The sequence below is a fragment of the Varanus komodoensis genome, unplaced genomic scaffold, assembly GCF_004798865.1.
Source record: "Varanus komodoensis strain SLA01 unplaced genomic scaffold, ASM479886v1 scaffold11, whole genome shotgun sequence".
NCBI lineage: Eukaryota > Metazoa > Chordata > Lepidosauria > Squamata > Varanidae > Varanus > Varanus komodoensis.
This window is the reverse complement of record NW_025335317.1, coordinates 12951785-12972088: the sequence shown is the minus strand read 5'-3', so window position 1 is coordinate 12972088 and position 20304 is coordinate 12951785. Positions and strand designations below refer to the sequence as shown.

General features: G+C 44.2%; 1 protein-coding gene across 4 annotated transcripts in view; it reads left to right on the top strand.

Annotated features, from left to right (window-relative positions):
- RHOBTB1 (Rho related BTB domain containing 1) overlaps positions 1–17172 on the top strand; it is a 72997-nt gene extending 55825 nt beyond the window's left edge. For all 4 annotated transcript variants that reach the window (XM_044420392.1, XM_044420394.1, XM_044420395.1 and 1 more), the window contains 5 exons: positions 640–758; positions 9220–9370; positions 10053–10141; positions 11096–11201; positions 13346–17172. In XM_044420392.1, coding sequence (XP_044276327.1) covers positions 640–758; positions 9220–9370; positions 10053–10141; positions 11096–11201; positions 13346–13515 — 635 coding nt within the window. In that variant the 3' untranslated portion in view covers positions 13516–17172. The remainder of the gene's footprint in view (positions 1–639; positions 759–9219; positions 9371–10052; positions 10142–11095; positions 11202–13345) is intronic.
- Positions 17173–20304: the final 3132 nt, after the last annotated feature.

Sequence of the window (20304 nt, the reverse complement as noted above, 5' to 3'; positions counted from 1 at the left end):
GCTGCACTAATTAATTTTAGCAACCCAAAGAAGTGTAGATGGTAAGTTGACAGCCACTCTCCTATTTCAGCAGATTTCAGTTCTCTTTCGCTAAGATTACCGGGCCCTTCAGTTGCACTGTCACTGTTTATTCCTTTGTGCTTGTTGGAATAATCCCCTGTGGGGGGAAGTAATTACAACTTTGAAACTTCTAGGCTTGCCTAATATGATGGTCACCAAAGAAATGATAAAAAGGCAATTTTACTCCAGAAAAGTTAAGCATTTCTATTTTGGACAACTTTCCACCTCTGTCTTCAAATTACGGCACTGTTTCTCTCATTCTGAGCCGTGAAGCCATGGGGTGAATGGCATGAAGGGTAGTTTAGATGGACCAATTTAAGCAACTTTTATTTGTGTAAGTGAACTACACATCCTCTTTGGCCAAACATCAGAGGACTGCTGGAGTCTCTGCTCCCATGGAAGCCCAGGTTTTAATTACTATCAGTTTCTCATTTAAAATGTGTCCTTTTTGGGTGTCCTTAATGAAGCAGTTTCTTTGCAGTAATTCCGTGAATGAGTGGGCATTGACCTGTCTAGTAAATTGTTGTTGCTATATGTGACATTATAGGCTATGGTTCTGTTTCTTTGCTCCCACGGCAGATGTGACATTTAAACTGGAAGACGGAAACATCAACGCTCACAAGCCGCTACTGATCTGTAGCTGCGAGTGGATGTCTGCAATGTTTGGCGGATCGTTTGTTGAAAGCTCCAGCAGTGAGGTATTTACTATCCTTGGTGTGCCACCTCAATAACATTCCTACCGTGTGTTTTGCTCTTCGGGTTGCAATGGCTTAAGCAATGGCATATTTTGTGGGAGTCCATCACTGCCAGCTCAGGCAAGGTTTCCAAAATGCTTTTGGTTCTAGGTGCTCTTTTCTGAAATAATTTCACTTGAGACAGTTTTCTTTGGCCATCTCTTTTCCCTGTTTCATAAGGCTTCTGGCTAACTTCATTGTTGTTGTTGTTGTTAATTGTGAAGTCACATCCGACCCATCGCAACCCCATGGAGAACATTCCTCCAGGCCTTCCTGTACTCCACCATCCCCCGGAGTCCACCTAAGCTCACGCCGACTGCTTCAGTGACTCCATCTAGCCACCTCATCCTCTGCCGTCCCCTTCTTCCTTTACCATCTATTGTTCCCAGCATTAGGCTCTTCTCCAGGGAGTCCTTCCTTTTCATTAGGTGGCCAAAGTATTTGAGTTTCATCTTCAGGATCTGGCCTTCTGAGGAGCAGTCAGGGTTGATCTCCTCTAGGACTGACCGCTTTGATCGCCTTGCGGTCCAAGGGACTCACAGGAGTCTCCTCCAGCACTACAATTCAAAGGCCTCAATCCTTTTGCGCTCAGCCTTCCTTATGGTCCAGCTTTCACAGCCATATATTGCAACGGGGAAAACCATAACCTTGACTGTATGCACTTTTGTTGTCAGGGTGATGTCTCTGCTTTTTAAAGTCCCATAAACATTGGTCTCCTTCCATTTGTATCGAGCAAAATAGAATTTCTTCAGAATAAATTGGTCGGAAACAGAAAACAAACAGAGCAAGCCAGTCTTTTGGGGGTGAGCAACTGGGGGCTCCCCAAATCAACTCTCTCTTAGGGGCATTGCCTGGCTCCCTGATGGTCAACCCAAACGGTGTGAGACAAGAGATATGGCAACAGGATTCTCTCTGCGAACTTGGGGGCAGGGTCCGGGCCCTCCAGTGCTGACTCTGTGGTCAAGAAGGCCCTCCAGAAAGTGAAATAGCCAGCCAGGACATTCCACTTTCCTAGGGAATCATTAGCCTCTCAGTCTGCTCAGGTGTTATCTTGGGCTTGTATCACAGTATTTGGCAACAAAATTGGCATGCAAACTTGCCTCTAATGCATATTTCTATAAATAAATTCATGCAGCAATACACATGGGCTTTTCCCAGCCAAGCATGAATGTCTTTATTTAAAGCACACTTCCATGGGGATGCCCATAACCCTCCATACTCAGAGAAGTATGCACATGGTCAAGGCACTTAGAGGGCCATCTAAGTGTGGTGCTTTGGAGTGGGAGAGAAGACTGAGGTGCAGCCAGGATGCCTTGCATCTTAGTGGCACCTGCCTCACCGCCTTCCTGCCCCCTGGAACACCCCCAAAGGCCCTTCCATGAAGTTGTACCTGCAGCCTTGGAGAAGCAGCGCACACAGTTCTGTCCACACTGGCTGCAAACGGTGGGGGGTGGGGTGGCTGAGCCCAGATCCTCACCAATCAGGTTGGAGCAATTTTCCAAGCTCCTAGCTGAGATCCCCCAAATCTTGTGGCTGCCTACATGCTGCCTGGTGGCTGGGGGATTCCACTTTCTTCCCCCGCGGAGCTGAAGGCCATGTCTACAGGGTTGCCAAGAAGGTCTCATCCAAGGCACTGACTAGGCCCAGACCTGCTTGGCTTTCAGATTTAGGGCTCTCATCAGAAGAAAATAAATGGGATAGGAATTAAACTGTTATTGTTGGAGTGTGTGTGAGTGCGTTGTATGTTTATCACCTCTCTTCTAAAGATGTCCAGTAACAGGCCATGCGAGTGCTAACGTGTGTTCAATTAGGTGCCAAATCTAAGCCCGTGTGGAATGGGCTTGTTTCTTTTTTTGCATTTCCATCCTACCTTTTTCCCGTAAGAAACCAAAGCCACATGACATAACCCTTTTCCTCTTCTCCATTTTATCTTCGCAACAAACCTAGGAGGTAGGTGAGGCTAAGAGTCAGTGACTGGCCCAGAATCACCCACTGAGCTTCCCAGCTGAGTGGCAACAAGAACCTGGATTTTACAAGCCCCGGCCCAACCCTCTAACTGCTACAGCACAGTGGATTGTGAGTTGTAGTCCAAGAGAAGTGGGACATGCCATATTGGGAAGACTGGATTTAATCAATAACATAAACCATAATCCATTGTTCCGATATGTTCTCAGTTCAGAGGCCACCACCTCTGTGAGTAAAAACCAAACAGCAGTGCTGTGGCTTCAGACCACCTCTGTGTCCAAACTGGCTTTTCTTCAGCACTGCCTATTCCTTCATGTTCCAGAATTCCAAATAAAAGCTGCTCAGCATAAACTCTAGAAAGACCAGCATGGCACCTTGCTTGCTAAGGTGAACAGTGTTTATTTTCCACAATACTATGATGTGCCTGGTTCAAAACCGTAATGCTAGTAGCAATATGAAGCGGGATGATCAGTTTTATTTTGAGCAATGCATATGCATTTAAGGAAGAGGGGTACTTCAGCCTTGCCGTAATTAATTTTTATTTAGATGCTGATTCTTGGAACAATTCCCTAATTATTCATCATATTTTAACCCAAACATCTTTGCTTTCAGCTTGATTATGAGGGGATATGCTCACATCAAGGGGAAATGAAATGCCTCAGCATTACTGTGCATCAAGGTTTTTTTCCCCTTTTCATATTTAATATTCTGGAAGTCTGTGTTCTACTCAATTTTATTCTCGTTTCTTTTAAAACAGCAATAAGCATAATTCCCTCCCCAGAGGCACACTCAGCAGGTGGTTCATTAAAAATACATACCTTGATTTTTCAGTAAGCAGCCCTCTGCAACAAGAACATATATTCATTTTTTTTACAATCTGCTTCCTAATTATAAACCCTAATAGCGCGCTTTCTTCTTGGTAACCTTAAATATTAATTGCAAAGTCTTGGATTTCTGTAGCACACAAAGCACAGGTTCTGAGAGTTTTTAAGTTCAAAAGTACAAGCGCAGCGATGGAAATGGAACGGAGAAGAAGCTGGTTCTAAGGAGCGTGGGTCACGTAGACTGAGGCAATTCGACATAAATATAATGAGCTCCTTCTAATTTATTTATTGTTTTGAAATTCTGGAGGAAGAACAGGTTCCCTGATACAGTTAAGTCGTGTGTGCCTCGTCTTTGTAATAGCCAGCAATGAAGAAACGATCTGATACTCAAATCTGTTCTGTCTCAAATTATGTCACTGGAAGAGACAATAGGTCTTTACCCTCCTCTAGTGGCAGATGCAGAACAACGGACTCCAGATACTTCAAGCCAAATGGGCTCGAATGGGTTTTTTGAGTCCTCCAGCCAAGTTTTCCTAGAAAAAGTGTGTGGAAGACTGCAGAAGTTTCGGCAGTAACCTGTGCTCACCATCCCCTGACAAAGATGAGTGCAATATGTACCAAGGAGGAACACCTGTTCTGGACATCTGCTGGCATTAGATTTCCTCCTGCAGTCCGTGCCCAGCTGTGAGTTCCACGCCTGGTGCCGAAATGCATGTGCTTCACTTTGATAATCTTGGACCCAGCCTTCTCTTTGAGGAGGCTCAGAGGTTTTCTTCGGGGTGCTGAAGACGATGGGGTGGCATTTCATGACACGAGGAGGCTCTAGGCAGGGAGTGTTGGATGCTTCCCAGGTAGGTGTGAGATCCTTCCTGACCCCTCCTGGCATGCCTCGGGCTGGCTCCAGTTCGAGGGAGGCCCTTGGCAAAGTGCCTTTGGTGGCCGGTCTCTTATGTGGGTTGTCCTCTTTAAGGTTTATGGGAATCTTCGCTTAGGTCAGAGCAGGAGCCTCTTTCTCCCTCTTTTCTGCAGAGAACACCAAAGCACTGTCCAGGAAAGCTTCCTTCTCCCCAAGAGCCATCTTTTTGTGACCACCACAGTTTTGCTTTCCCACAATGCCCTGGTTTGGCACAATGTCAGTTGCATTCTGGGAAAAACAAAGTACCATGGGAGTTAAACCCTGTGGCAGGTGCCTAAGGATGCCACATGTGTGCCATCGAAAGTACATGCGCAAACCCGGGCAGTGTCATTGTTACAGCGTTGGAGTCTGGCCATTAGCAGCCCTGAAACGCATTATGTGACTTTGGACTGGTTACAGGCTCTCAACTGAACCTACCTCACAGGGTTGTTGTAAGGATAAAATAGAAGTGAGAACCTTGGAAGCAGCTTTGGATTCCTTGCAAGAAGAAAGGTGGTGCCTAATTATAATAATGATAATGAAGATGTTCAGGCCTTTCATCTCAGTGCAGTCAAAGTGATAGCAAAGACTGCCCTATACGCTCTTAATAAATATTGTATCTGAAAGGCTTCATAGGAAATACATTTTTTCCATAAGCCCCCCTTTCCACGACTGGTAAAGGAAGTTGTGTCCCCCATGGGCTTACTCTATCCCTTTGCTTTTGGCTTGAAGGCAAAAGACGATGCTTGCAAGTCAAGTTTCCACACTAGGGCGGACTTTTCTGGCTATTCCATTCTGAACGCACTTTTCTTTCTTGTGTTCTTGCTAGAATGGCAAGGAGGAAATAGGCACAGGTGAGATTGGATCACATTAAGGTTGAGGGCAGAGAAAGTCACAGGCCAGAGTTAGTTAAGGCAGCTTTCCAGGCCCTGCCAAAAAGAGTGTGGCCAGAGCCAAAAGATTTCAGTGCTTATGGGGCAGATTCTCCCATTCTGGCTTTATACGGATCCAGAAACAGCAAGGTGATGAGAAAGTAGGCAGGATGAGGTAGTCTTCATGATGAGTTAGTTCTGCAAAGCTTCAAAAACGCGGCCACCCTCTTCCTTCTGCCTCTCTTGGAAGCTTGAACAGGTGCTGGAGAAAACTGGGAGAATCTTCCCGCACAGACTCTCTACTTGGGGTTAACTTACAACAGCCTGTTCAAGAAAGTTAACCATGCTGGTCTTTTGTCTGTGTATCCAAGTGCATCCTAAAATCTTTTGGTGCCATGGGTTCAAGTCTAGGTTGGAGAGGATGCTTGACATCTTAAAGACTCACAGCATCAGTTTTCATGTGATGAAATCTATACCTCACATTAGGAAATAATATCAATCAATGTGCCTCTGCATGAGCTAACAGAAGACCTGCATCAAAGCTTGTTAGAGTCTCCTCTTTGTCCAGAACTCCCCTTTGCCGTAATGCTTTCGGAAGCAGCCTGCGAAATTCTCTCACCGCAAAGTTAAGAAGAGGACTTCCTAACCAGTGCAATTTCCTTCTTTGCAGTTATTACGATCAGTAAAAGGGAAGGCTTTGGTTAAGGGTGGGGAACTTGATGTGCCTATGAAAATTGTCCTCACTGGCAAAATAGGCAGAAGTACAGGGAAAGTATGAGATCTTTAATGGAGTCAGTAGGACTTGTATTTTTAATTACATTTTGCTGTGTCCAGAGTTAATCAGTTTTGGCTAGGCCTCTTGGGTTGCAGTGAATGTTTTATCTGCTTCCGGAGGATACAATTAGAAATTAATCCCATCAGGTACATACAGACTGTTCCGACTTCAGAAGTTCTTGCTCTTTGCGATAGAGGGCTGTTCGGCATGTTATTAAGAATATGGCTCTCCAGGGCTCCAAAGCACAGCTCCTTGGCACTGTTCACATGTTATTTGCATGTCAGAAAGAGCTTCGTAATTCTCCCTTCCCCTGCAAGAACTCGGGGCCTTTTGCTGATGCTCTTCCTCCGCTAGCCACTCTCTGGTAGGACAAGTTCTCACATTCGCCCTGCCCGCTTCTTTCTTCATTTCTTTATCTGGTTCATACTGCACCTTTCTACCAAAAATGTCACACAAGGAGCTATCTTCTTTAAAGTAAGAAATGTGAAGTAATGAAGTACCCCTGAGCACACACAGAGTGCCCCTTTTCATCAGTGAACAAGGAGAGTCTTCTCCCACCTGATACCCTCCAGATTTTTGGACTACAGATCCCAGGATCCCTGAACATTGGCTATGCTGATGGGAGTTCAAGTCCCAAACGTCTGGAGATCACCAGCTTGAGGAAGACTGAAGAAGGAGAGCAGGTGTGCCACCAATTCACACACGACTCTCTGTGCCGAGATGTTATAAACCATCCCGAGACATCTGTGATGGGCAGTATAGAAAAGTTTTAAATTAAGAATCTCACCCTGCTCACCTCCTCCCATCTCCTGGCTGGTCTTCCTCCTATTCTTCTGGGTTTGACTTCCCCTAGCATGAAGGTCTTCTCCAGTGAATCTGGCCTTCTTATGATATACCTAAAGTACAGGTATCAGAATGACCTACCTTTATTCATTATTTATTTAAGAAATGCCCCTTCCAAAGAAAGAGGCACTCAGCGAGGCTTGCAAGACAGAAAACCCAATGTTCACTTATACACATTAACACATGATGAGTGGCCAGAAGTGATAAATAAAACCGAGATGAATAAAAATGGCTTGTTTAAAGCATAATCTTTGCAGCCCTCACTGGGTTTAGACTTTCCCCTGATGTCGGAGCAAAATATGCCTCTAAATTAAACTTAAATTTAGGAGGGGAAAAGGCTATGCCTCAAGTACTGGAAATACTTGTGGGTATATTTATCTTTGCTTGGTGGATGGGGCGGGTTTCTTTCCCCCTTGTGGCCATTGTGCCCAGTTGCCACGGCTGTAACCATCGCCACAGTCCTTATTTGGGAAAAATGTCATTGGAAGTGCAAGGGGCATCACAGCAGCAAACACAGTTACGAAAGCAATTGTCCTACGAAAGGTAATACTGCTAGGTGCTGAAAAATAATCAGCATTTCTTGATTATTTTTAGCTACATGGTGTTTATATCGAGGACAGGAGTGAGCTAACACTGAGACAGAGCCCAAAAATGACAGTGGGAAGTGTCCTTGACACTATGCATTCCTTGTGCTGGCGTGTTATTTGTCTACATCTGCTAGCCGAGGGGTCTTTTCACATCCACATCCAGAGGGATGGCCGTTCATACTTGTGTGTGTGTGTGTGTGTGTGTGTGTGTGTGTGTCTGCTTGCCTGCATGTGTGCTTGTACCTCTCATTACCCGTGGTTTAACTTGCAGCTCTCTGCAAAGAGCTCCCATCCTATGAGGTTCGACTCAGTACTTGATCAAACATTGATAAAGGACTCCCATGGAAAGAATATGAGGCACGCGACATAGGAGAGATCCAGACTCTATGTATCGAATTGTTCCCTGTAGGAGAAAATCCCTATCTGTCATGGATGTAGGCATTAGAGGCTAGCCTGATTAATGATCATTCTTTGTTCTGCACTAATTTGAAAGCTGTCCTCGTATGAAGCGTATCGCTCGCTCTTTCGTACAGCCTTCTCCACCTTGTGTGCACACCGCATGTGCTGGACTACAGCTCTCATCAGCCCCAGCCAGCATGGCTAATCAGGGTGATGGGGGTATAATCCAGAAGACCTGGAGGGCACCAGACTGGGGACGGGGGCTCCAGTATGTGCCTTATTTTCAAAATAGAGCAAATGTTTTAGCTGTTGTCATTGTAATGTTTGTACCCCAGCTTTTCTCCTTTTGTGAGGAATCCAAGGGAACATACGCCACTCCTGTTCATCTTCATAACTACAACCTTGTGAGCCGCCCCGAGGCTTTGTTGCGATGGGAGCGGCATAGAAGTGTTTTAAATAAATAAAATAAATAAACCATGTGAAGTAGGTTGCCTACATCCACTTTTTTTAATGCTATTGTCACAGGTCCCTTTTTTGACCCAGTGAGGCAATGGCCTTCAGAAGCACGGTGTGTCTAATAGTAACAACTGCAACACTCTTGACAGGGTGTCGGGTGAAGGTGGGTAGAGGGAACGCAGGGGCTAACTGCACAAGACAGTTTTGGACCATATTTTTTAAGGATCTTCGCTCCCATATGCAAAGGGTCCAGATGTGTAATACTATCTTTCGGCAGGAGAATGGAAATTGCATGGACTTAGTCTTGTAAGAATCTCAATTCTCATTTAAATATTAAAAAGAAACTGTATAGCTCTTAGGGATTGCAGGATTATGCTTAGAATTGTGTGGGAAATGCCTGCTGAATTTCCAAACACATGACGAAAAATAAGTTTTCTGACGATCAAAGGCTAAAGCTCGTCATGTGTATAGTCCGTTTCTGTGCCCTATGATTACCAGAAATAGGGTAAAATTATGCTGAGCAATAAAAAGATGAAGAGGAATTAAGCAAAGTACAGCACACAAATTGTCTTAAGTGGATGAAGAAGAGGGGGCTGGTTAATGCCGTATACAAGCATTGCTCCATGTAGATTTCCCCATGCATGTCGAAGTTTGAAGCTTTCCTTGCAATATTCCCCCACTCTCTTTTTCTGGTTTGATGAAAAACATATGGAAAAAATAGCAACAGCCATATGGTCCAATGTTCTGTCCTTGCTTAGATCATTTCCCAGCTCCGAACATTTAAAAATACCTTTTCTCCCTGCACCCAGGTTGTTCTTCCCAACATAAACAAAGCTTCCATGCAAGCCGTTCTGGATTATCTTTACACCAAGCAACTATCACCAAGTCAGGAGCTGGACACACTTGAATTAATTGCACTGGCAAACAGATTTTGCCTGCCACACTTGGTTGCACTTGCAGGTAAGGTTCCCGGCTTTTCACAGGTGTTGCCACCAACTTTCTGTCAGTGGCATTGAAATTATAAGCTGTTGTTTTGTCACAAACTTTGGGCAAAAACAGAAATGTCAGCCTGCTTTCTGAAACCAAATTAGAATTTGCAGTTGGAAAACAATGGTTCTTCCACTTGTGCCTGTGCTGAATTAATTTATTCCACTGTGAAAGCTGGTGCATGCTTAAGAGGCAGAAAGCAAATAATATTTTGCAATTCACAGTACGTGATAAAAGACCTGAATACTTCTAATCAAAAGAGTGTGAACTTTAAAGTTTCTGTTGTAAATTCTTACTTTGCAAGTCAGGTAGCTGATCTTAAGTGATTGTAAATCAATCGCGTTCAAACCAGTCTTGCATAAAAGAGCAGTCAAAGTTCTTTTAATTATGCTAGTCTGACTTGGTTAATTATTGCATTAGTAATATGATGATAGTTAATTCCAAGAATCACACATTCTTTCCCCGTTGTTTTAACGAGAAGTGGCTGGAAGCAACTTTATTCCATGGCTTTAAAAATAAATCCAGATGAGCCCGCAAGGTAGTAGTATTACAGCTGTTCTCCTCCTTTTCCTTGGGCAGTCTTGTAATGGGTGTTGAACAGATTTGAAACTGGATTGAACTAAACCAGTCTGTGTTCCCCTTTCAACTACAACAGAGCTGCAGTCTGTGCAGGAACTTAACAAAACGGCAATGAGCGGTATTAGCATAGATGGCGACGTGCTGTGTTACTTGGAAATCGCCCAGGTTAGTCTTGTCTCTGTGCAAATGTTATATATGTGTATATGCACTTGTGGCAATGTGCAAAAACCCCATTCCCCCCCCCCCCGAATACTTTTCATTCAACTTAGAGAGTTAGTATTTCCCAAGGATGAGAATAACATTTCAAGTACCTTTCAGTGTTTCTGTTCCGCTCTTCATCGTAACTGAAGATTTATAAGAGTTATCTCTGTTTATTTTGTTTCCTATCCTGCTGTTCCTTTCAAGAGCTTGGTGTGGAACTGCACATTAGCTGAGCGTACACATGTTCCCAAGTCTGTGTTTGCTGAGCTAATGCATCTGATGGAGCAGCATCTATAGGGAGACTTGGCACAAAGGACTGGGGGTTGTCTAGCACACATTCTCCTCTGCCTCTACATTTTCTCCCAGGAAGTCTTAAGTCTAGTTTTGGGGCACTCTTGTTGGAGGAAAAAATGGGCAACTGCGGCCTAGGCCAGCCTGGCTAGGAATGATGGCAGCTCTGGGAATGATAGGAAGACACCAAGTTACAGAAGGCTGGCAGGGTTAAGCCCTCCCCTTCACTCATCAGTTTTGCCCTTCAAATACTTCCCCAGTTCCCCATGAATGTTAAGAAGCAAACATGAAAACCTGTGTTTTCCCTCATTGCTCTACTGTCTAGATATTTGTTATACTCAGTAAGCTAGAAATAGTCACCATTCCCATTAATCTTTGGGTGAGAATCAATCGACAACCCTGATTCAGAACCGTGAACTGACGCACACCCGTATGATTTTCTTGTCAGTTTCAGCTTATTTCAGTTCTGTTATCCTTTTAGATAGTATGGCACATAGGGTCTTGTTAAACTTTTCCACATGCAGCCAAGAGGGTTTAATCCTTGGGTAATTCTGTCTTGCATCACTGTCAGAATTGTTCTGCGAGCTCATGGTTTGCATCACAGAATTCAGTTGTCTTCTCTTCCAGTTCCACAATGCTAATCAGCTGGCAGCCTGGTGCTTGCACTATATCTGCACCAACTACAACAGTGTTTGTTCCAAGTTCCGAAAGGAAATCAAAACTAAATCTCCTGGTAAGGCTCCTTGGCAAGTTTTCTCCACTCCTCCTTGCATCATTTGTCCGTTGGTTTTGTCTTCATTCTTCGAGCCTGTGCTTTAAAACATGTCAGCGAAGCAAGTAGGCACAAGTATATGCCTTTTGCTTTATTGCATTGAGCTCTGAACATCCAGGTTTCCAAATTATTTGTACCTTTCAGGAAGGACTGTGTTGATAGCAAAGGGACAACATGAAGAAATGTCTCCAAGTGGGGCTGGTATCCCACCACCAAGGTGCTGCACCTTCCATTTCCCCGGTGGAGTGCAGAACAGGCCAGCTGCCATTTCTTCTGTCGTGTCAACAGCTCTCCTTTTCCTGAAGGCATCTAATGGCATATGCCTGAAGGCCAGTTTGAGAGCAGAAAGCCATAGAATAGCATCCCCAGGGTGCAGAATGGCTCCGAGCAGCACACTGCACTTCTTACAACTGGGAGCCATGCCCAATTCCTTCTCTTCCTTTATTATTATGTTTATATCCCACCTTTTTCTTGCAAGGCACCTGAGACAGCTTATATCATTTTCTGGCTCCTCTGCATTCTAGGATAATATTGGCTAAATGGAGCAAAAGTGAATTTAAAGTAGAAGCCCGGAAAAAGGAAGTAAGCATAGGAAAGTGGGAATGGGCAGATCTGCAAAACTTCAGCTCACCGAAGTTGGCCAGATGCCATCTTGAAGCTCCTGCTGTCTCACATCCATGCCAGAATGCAAGTTTTGTTTTTCTTTTTCCTCCTCACATGAAAATCCTTGTTGATTTGCACACAGTTGTACAAAGGTACACAATGGTTATTTCAAATGTATATATTTTCCCCTACGGAGTATGTTACCGATGCACATTTTTCAGAAGTAAGCATTTTTCTATGTTTTCAAACATATGCACACCACCAATCACATGTTTGGGAATCTGTGCAATGTGTGGCCTTGGACCATAGGTTGAGTTCATGTTTGGTCCAGAAAGTATGAACTGGAAGTCTTGATGAAAATAAACCGGAACTATTTTTTCATGCACCTCTAGTAAGAAGTCAATCTGAGCAGGAAGGTGTTTACAGGTAGATGGTGCCCTGAAATTCTAAACTTTACTCCCAGAATATCTTTTGTGCCTTCACAGAAGTGTCTGGTGGCTTTGTCTATAGAAGACAAGCCCACTGTACTTGAGAGTGAAATATGAAATATGTATCAATGTCTTTGATAGCATGGCTCTTTTTTCTATGAAAATGAATCAAAATAGTAGCCATTTGGGGAGAAGCATGCTTTCTTCTCAGCCTGGCCAGCTGATGTAGGAATTCATTTTGCTGCATTAGCTGGGGGTGGGGGGGGGGAATCTTGCTCTTTCTGTCTCTAATTTGTTCATTAGTAATTTTTATTGTAATAATCCGTAGTCCTGTTCAAACATCAAGCAAGCTACGCCGGAAGAAATTTGTTGAAGTGGCATGATTATAGCCTACTGGCAAGACTGCTCTTCTTCCTTCCACACCTTGGATATAACAAACGCTTGATAGACTATCTAAAGTAGCATACACATGCATAGGCTCAATTTATTTCTTCTGGTACAACCTGTGGGCATGCCAGCATGTTTCCACATGTTAGATTCAGCATGCTTATCACTGAACCAAGGCAAGGTGAGCAGAAATACCTTTCTGTAATCCTGCACTGCATGGCAGGTGTCTAAAATTTGCTTGACAACAGAATAGTTACGATCTCAAACTATTATATTTCATTCCATTTCTGCTACATGTATTATCCCTACAGATTTGGCATTTCCATTCTGAATGTATTGTGTTCTGACATTTTATGTTTTCTATAATGATAGGTCGTAAAAACCTATTTCTGATTTCTGTATCTGAGAACACAATGTCCCAAACTAAAGAGAAGTGGAATCCCACAGTTCCCAGCTCTGTACTATGAGAACTTGAAACTGGACCAAGAAAGCTGGCATTTCCAGAAATTTTACACAAGATTCTGCACTTTATGAAATAGGTTGATACATGGAAAGAACAAAGTCCTAAGTGTGCTAAGCATTCTTAGCTGTTTGGATAGCATGAAAGCCAACAGAGTTCCAACTATTTTCAAGATCAGAACTGAGTCCTAGCTAGAGAATTCATTAGCTGCTCTTTGCTTAATACAGATAATCAGGAATATTTCGAGAGACACCGTTGGCCTCCTGTGTGGTATCTTAAGGAAGAAGATCATTTCCAGCGGGTTAAAAAGGAAAGAGAAAAGGAAGACATTGCACTGAATAAACACCATTCAAAACGCAAGTGGTGCTTCTGGAATTCCCCTGCAGTAGTTATCTGAGGAATGACGAGCGCACGCCTTGAATCCGAAAGCATGGTTTTAGAAGAAGCCATGCCGCCATTAGAGTACCACGTTCCACATAAAGCGATCCTTGTGCCAAGTGTTATTGGAATCAATGGCAGTTGCATGAAAGCTGCTCTTTATGCAGCTCCCATTCATTTCAATGGAGCTTGCACAGAGAACATTCTTAGCGTGCACAAGATGGTTTGAGGTACTCGTTCTTGTTCCACCTGTGTGCATTTATCATCCATTCGATCAAAAAAGCACAAACACACTTGAAGTGAGTGTGAAGCAGCTTCATAGCAATGTCTGTATTTTGGGATTAATAAGCTAAACCACTGTATAAACCAATATTGATTTTTCCCTTTTTATACAACAAATCCAGCATTAATGTTTTGATCTCTTAAGTGCAAAGTATTTTTATACGGGGGTGCGCATGTGTGTGCGTGTGTCTGAAGATCTTTAAACGATATTTCTGAAGCGTTTTCTTTCATGGACCACAGAACAATTGCGTTAAGTCGGTCTTTAACTTAGATGATCTATGTTGCTCTCCCCCCACTGCAGATGCAGTGAAATACAAACAACATCTCTAATGAGCTTCCCTGATAGGAATTGTCAGCGTAGCAACAAAGCCACTTTTGCTAGGCAACTGACTCAGCAGCCCCCTTCCTGAGTACTGTGGGATCATAATAATTAGATCCTTATTTCTTCTTCGGAAGTAATAGGATGTAATGAGATCCAGCAACAATGAAGTCTTGTGGAATTTTAAAATCTGTGATCAGCTGAAGATTATGAAGTGTAATTTACCTTATTTGCTGTGTAAGGGAGAAGGTAGCGGCCATGAAAAACAACTCCTTTGTTCATTTTCCATGGTTGAATATATGCATTTTCAAGAGGATCCTTTTAAAATAATTAGAAAACCTCCTTAAGTTTCTGTCGTTACTCACTGCAGATTTCCTAAGGATCTGAATCTAGGTGGTAGCACTCTTAGTGATTATTTGGTTTAGTTCTTTAGAGTTGTCCATGCCTTGACGTTTAAGAAACGTCTGCTTATTGAAATCCGCTTGCTTCATCGTGAGTGTCTACATGTTAAGGGCTGCTGACATAAATCGATCTCTTCTATTAGACTACCGAACATCAGCCAGGCACCTGCATTCACCAGTCTGGCCCAAATGCGCTCTTAATGCACGACGGTCACAGTGGGTAAGTGCCTTTCCTCTGAAAGCATTCCTTAAATGCACTTCCCATCGGGACTGACCCACTGGTGTGCTCATCTGCAGTGGATGCACCACCACACTGCTAGCTAGCTCTGTGAGAACGGTCCCGCTCATGTGGTCAGTGCATTTTTGCAGGGCAGAGAATACCGGACTGCCGCTCCATAGCTTCGGCTCTCATGGCTCCCCATGCACGTGATCTTTTGTGGCCTTTTAAATATGCTGGAAAAAGATGTTCCGAGAAAAGCCCAGACTTTTTGCATCTACCCGTTTCCTCCCCAAAGCGGCACACACAGTCCTGCAGAGCCTCCAAAGCTTTCAAAGTAAGTCGTGCTGAAGTTAAAGCTACACTCTTGTGCCCAGTAACCTGGGCATAAGCCCCGTTAAATTAAGAGAGACTTCCTTCTGAGCAGGCCTGTATTGTTAGCCCCTTATCTCTGTAGTAAGTCACTTTTCTTAACATTTTAGCAGCAACTAGATACTTCCTGCCCAAGAGAACAAAAATGATATAACAGGCAATGTGCTGGCGTCAGACTTGGGTTCAAATCCCCCATTGCTTGTGCAGCTTGCTGCCCACACACGCCGAGCTTTTATACAAGAGCTTTGAGAGAGGGTTTGCCATAAGATCCTTCAGTATTCACATGTAAGGCAGGCAGATGAAGGGTTCAAGGCCAAAGGCATATCACCTCCCACTTACTTAGGTGCCCGGATGCAGGCAATGTTTGCAATTTTGTTTGCTTCCCTCCGCACACATCACTTTGACTTGCAGCCTGCGTCTTCTATGGCCGATCCCCATTTCTGTCTCTGTCACTCTGTCTCTTTGTCTCTCTGTTTCTGTCTCTCTCTCCCCCGCCCCACTCTCTCTCATTGCGATTTAGCCCCACCAGAGCTGGAGCTAGTATCCCGTAATCAAGGTGATGCTGTGTGTACTACAAGATCATACAGTATTCCATTTTTGCAAAGTGGATGACAGCTGGTCTACGTTTTACCTTATCCCGGCCTCAGCCTCTTCTACATGGTTAATTCCCACCTGTACACTGGAGCATGAGCACCTGTACATAAATGGCACGTGACAGTATTGTGAGTTTTGCAACTTCCTCAGGAGGAAGACAGAATGGAGGAGGAGACTGCCCCGTATTGGGAAGTAGGACTTAAAAGCATGGGGAAAAAAATGGGAGGTTTGCACCTCCGTAAGGAAGTGGGATGCAAAGTGGAGTGAGGTAACATCTCGGCTTGCCCTGAATTTCACCATAGAAGGTGGATGTGGCTGTAGAACTGTGCATAGCAAGCTCAGGCCAGCCATAGCCATAGAGGCATGAGCTGTAGAAAAGCTTGGGGAAAGGACAGGTGCAGTCTTCCTCTGCACTTTTCTTTCTTTTTTTGTTATGAAGCACCTTGGCCACAGCTTGGTCTCTTTCCCATCTTGCTTGCAGCCCATGAGAAAGGCTGCCTTCTTTCCTTCTCTGCAGACCGTGGGCTCAAACCCCATTGCTAAGGTCAGGAAAGTAGCACAAAGAAAGTCACTCAGCTTCCGAGCCAGTCCAGGTTTCGGCTGCCAGGCATCACTCTGCAGAAGGTGGACCTTCCACTAAGGACAGCTGAAGGGAGGTTCTGGTGGAACAGAAATGTCTTGTGTAGAAGACAACTCCATCACCTAATACAGGGGCTGGCCTTCCAGCTTGTGTCAGACCACAACCCCCATCAGCCTTAGCCAACATAAGCAATAGCAAGGGATGATGGGAGGTGCAGTTCAACTGCTGGATGGGCACTCATGGTCCATCTCTGAGTTAAAAGAAAATTGTACTGTGATAAAGGGCTATGAAGGGAAGAGCGGTTACAACTATGTGCAACTCTGCGGAAAGGAAGTTGGGATGAGCAAAACAGCTGGTGTTGAGGCTCAGGCTGCATGCAGAGGGGGCAGTCCTGTTGGTTTAATGGGAGGGGTTGATTTTTAAAGCTCAGCAAGCAACCAGGAGGGTGATAACCCATTCCCCTGCCTGTGGCAAATTTTATGCCTCTCCCCTGGTGCCATGTTTCTTCTTCACAGAGGGAGGCAAAGGAGGTACCAGGGGAGAGTTGCGTTCCCCCAACCCGTATAGCCCTTGATCTCTGCTTGTGGCCAACCACAACTTAAACAAAGAGGCCTGCGCTGTTCTATACAGATGGAGCCTCCATTGTAAAAGGTTAGCAGATGGTTTGTTTTGTGAAGCATTACTAATAGTTCTTACAAAACCAAAGCTACTCTTTGATTGTAATCTTGCCAAACTGACACTGTCATGCACATGTGAACCAGGGTTATATGCAATAATAACCAGCATTATGGTTATACAACCAAGTGGCTGGTTCATTTGGTTTAATTCTGCCTATAGCCTTTAATCTTGGTGTGTGGGGGGTTGTTTTGGTTTTTATTTTGCAAAAAAACAATAAAACTGTTTAGCGATAACACGTTTCCTAATGGCTGGTTCTAGTTTCTGATCAGCGATAGAATCTTTCAAATGCTCTTTGTGCTTCTCTCTAAATAGGCAGCCCTGAAACAACAGGTGCCAACATTCCGGTGTGATTTATTCTTCTGACCCATGAAGCAGAAACCCAGCAGCCCAGTTCTAAGAGTTCTCACACAATCCTCTTCCTCCAAACCAGTGAAACTGAAAGGCTGGACTGAAGAGTTAGGGCCAAGCACTCAAATGGGGTACGGTCACTTTCCTATGACAAACATCCTATGACTGTGAGGTTTTGCTTGAATATAGAAGCCCAAGTCTGGCACTTGTATCAAAGCCAGTTTCTCATCTCCGCTCTTTGCTGGAGCTAGAACTCATGGTAGTGATTATTGTTGCGTTGCATTGTGTCTACCTTTTTTCTGCTTTCTTTCCAAGTATAATCCTTGGAAAGAAAGGTTATACTTGATCAAGGTCAGGTTCAGTGTAAAATTTTATCTTCCTTCTGGCTCAGCCTCCCACCCAGAAAAACCTGGGACCTTGAATTGGTTACCTTACACACAAGTGAGATACAAATAAACAACAATATTTATTTGAAATAATAAACAGCAACAATGCAAGCCATCTTCTAGCTTCGAAAACATCCTGCAGTGAAGTTGTAATTAAAGGACAATGAAATGTTGCAGCTTTACACATGCTTAACCCAAGGATTCCAACTGCCAAGTCGCAAAACATTAATTCAGCAGGTGGAAGGGGCCTTGAGCTTTACAGCATACATAGAAGTATTTGGTCTCAGATATTACTAATTTCTTACAGAATATTTTTGGATTCACATGCTTCCATAGAATACGTACTGAAATAAATACTGAACGTACATGAGAGAACCTGAGATCAGTTTGCATTCAAGATGGAATATAGTCTGGACCAGTTATGAAACAGACTTCATTTCTGATGTAAGGGGCCAAGGTAGCCAATTGGCTACAAGGTAGAAATTATTTGGAAGGATGAATTGGCCTTCTTAATCATTATTTATTTCATTTGATAGCTCTCTGGGGGGCTGACAATAATCCATAAAATAGACAAGAAAAGAGCAATAAAATCATAAAGGTTTTAAACAGCTGGGTTTTAGTAGGTTTCTGATTTCCATGGCAGAAGACCTAGACAGTTTGAACCAGCTGGCTATTAGTAAGTATTAGATTGGGTCTAAAATGATTTTTTCACAACTGGGCTGACAGAGGTGGATTTTCCCACACACTTCCTCCCCATGGTGGTCCATCCAAGGCCCTAGAAATGCTACACTGAAGCCAGGTAGTCCTGCTGAAGGGGTCAACTGTGGTGGGGGACAAGGAGTCTGAAACTTGGTTGGAAACATTTTCTGTATGCAGAACACCTGTCAGAAGAAGACAAATCCTGCACTGAACCCGAAACATTGTGGTCTTCCTAACCAGGTGGTCTCAGGAGGGATCTAGAACCTGGGGCCCTCCAGACCTTCCTGGCCAAATACTCCCCTTGTGGGAATACCCAGATGAAAGCCCTGTTCTCAATGGCTTGGCAATCACACTTGAGGTAGGCCAAGGAAGAGCAGGGTCATGCCAACTGGATGCTGAGAAGGAGCTCTGCCAACGTGGCAGCTGTAGCCATCTCCAGAAGGCCTGGATGCGAGGACTTGCTTTGCATCTGGTGAACACAGAGAAGTGCCGGTCGAAGCAGGCCTCCGCTCTGGGCTCACTAGCCATGCCACGCAGATGAGAAAAGGGTTTGCACGCTCTTTACAACAGAACCAACTCACACTGTCAGCTTGAACGGGGAGCACCCGATTTCTGTTCAGTCGCAAAGTCATGCCTGACCTATTATGATCCCCTGGACAACATTCCTCCAGGCCCTCCTGTCCTCCATCATCCCCCAGAGTCCAGCTAACCCCACGCCCACCGCCCATGACCCCATCTAGCCACCTCAACCTCTGCCATCCCAAGAGCATCCAAGCTGCATCGTAACTGGCTGCAGAAAGTGGTAAGGTTGTGTTCATTGTCGGAAAAAAGCCACTAGAGTGATTCCTTCCACTATAAATGCAGTGCTTTATCTCATTTTAAAATAGTTGTTTGGATGCGTCTATAAACTCTGCCTGTCTCTGCATATTCATGTCCGTGTACGCATGAGTGGAGTAAGCCAACAAAAGAAATCTCCTGCCTTGGGTGAGTTGACAAATTACCCTGTTCTTCCTTGCGGACAGGTTTGTGGCAGCTTTATGGTATGCTATAAACTCACCTGTTAAGTGTTTTGTAGCAGGCTTTTAATGACATTCTTCAAATATCAAGCATTCACTCCCATGATAAAGCAGTGGCCGTATAGTGACAGTTTTCTCTTTTTACAGCTAGGTTTCTAAATTCTCCGTGCTCATCTTCCCTCTGCTTTGACCATTCAAGTGGTTGCCAGAAGATGTGAATGCTTAGGGGGGAGCCCTATTATTATTATTATTATTATTATTATTATTATTATTATTATTATTATTATTCAAACAACCCTATTAGCCAACCAACAGATACGCACATGAGGGATTGGGACAGAAACATTTTCAGTGCCAAATGCACTTTCTGCAGAGGTAATCTATGACCTCACTACATGCAGTATTGCATTAAGAAAGCAGCGTTTGCAGCAGCAAATTAGAACTTAGACATCCCAATCCTTAGCAAGGGGAAACAAGACAGTTTGATTATGCCAAATGTGATAACTGTCCTATATATTTGGGGGTCAGACTGACCCCCAAGGAGGTATCTACAATGTCTACCACTATCTTGTCAGTTCATATTCCTTATATTCTCCCACAGTAAAAGTTGTGTCAGCCCCACGTTTTAGTTCAAGGGTTGCAGTACAAAGGCCCCGGTGTTGCTTACACCCCAGTCAAAGAGGAGAGTCAAGATCTCTTCTTGCTGATGCCAGAGTGTAGGACATGGAATAATCAAGTCAAGTTGCGGCAACCCAGATTCAGGCTGGACATCAGGAGAAGCTTCCTCACTGTCAGAGCAATATGACAGTGGAACCAGCTGCCTGGGGAGGTGGTGGACTCTCCCACACTGGAGACATTCAAAAAGAAACTGGACAGCCATCTGAGTGGGATGGTGGAACGTGGTGTCCTGCAACAG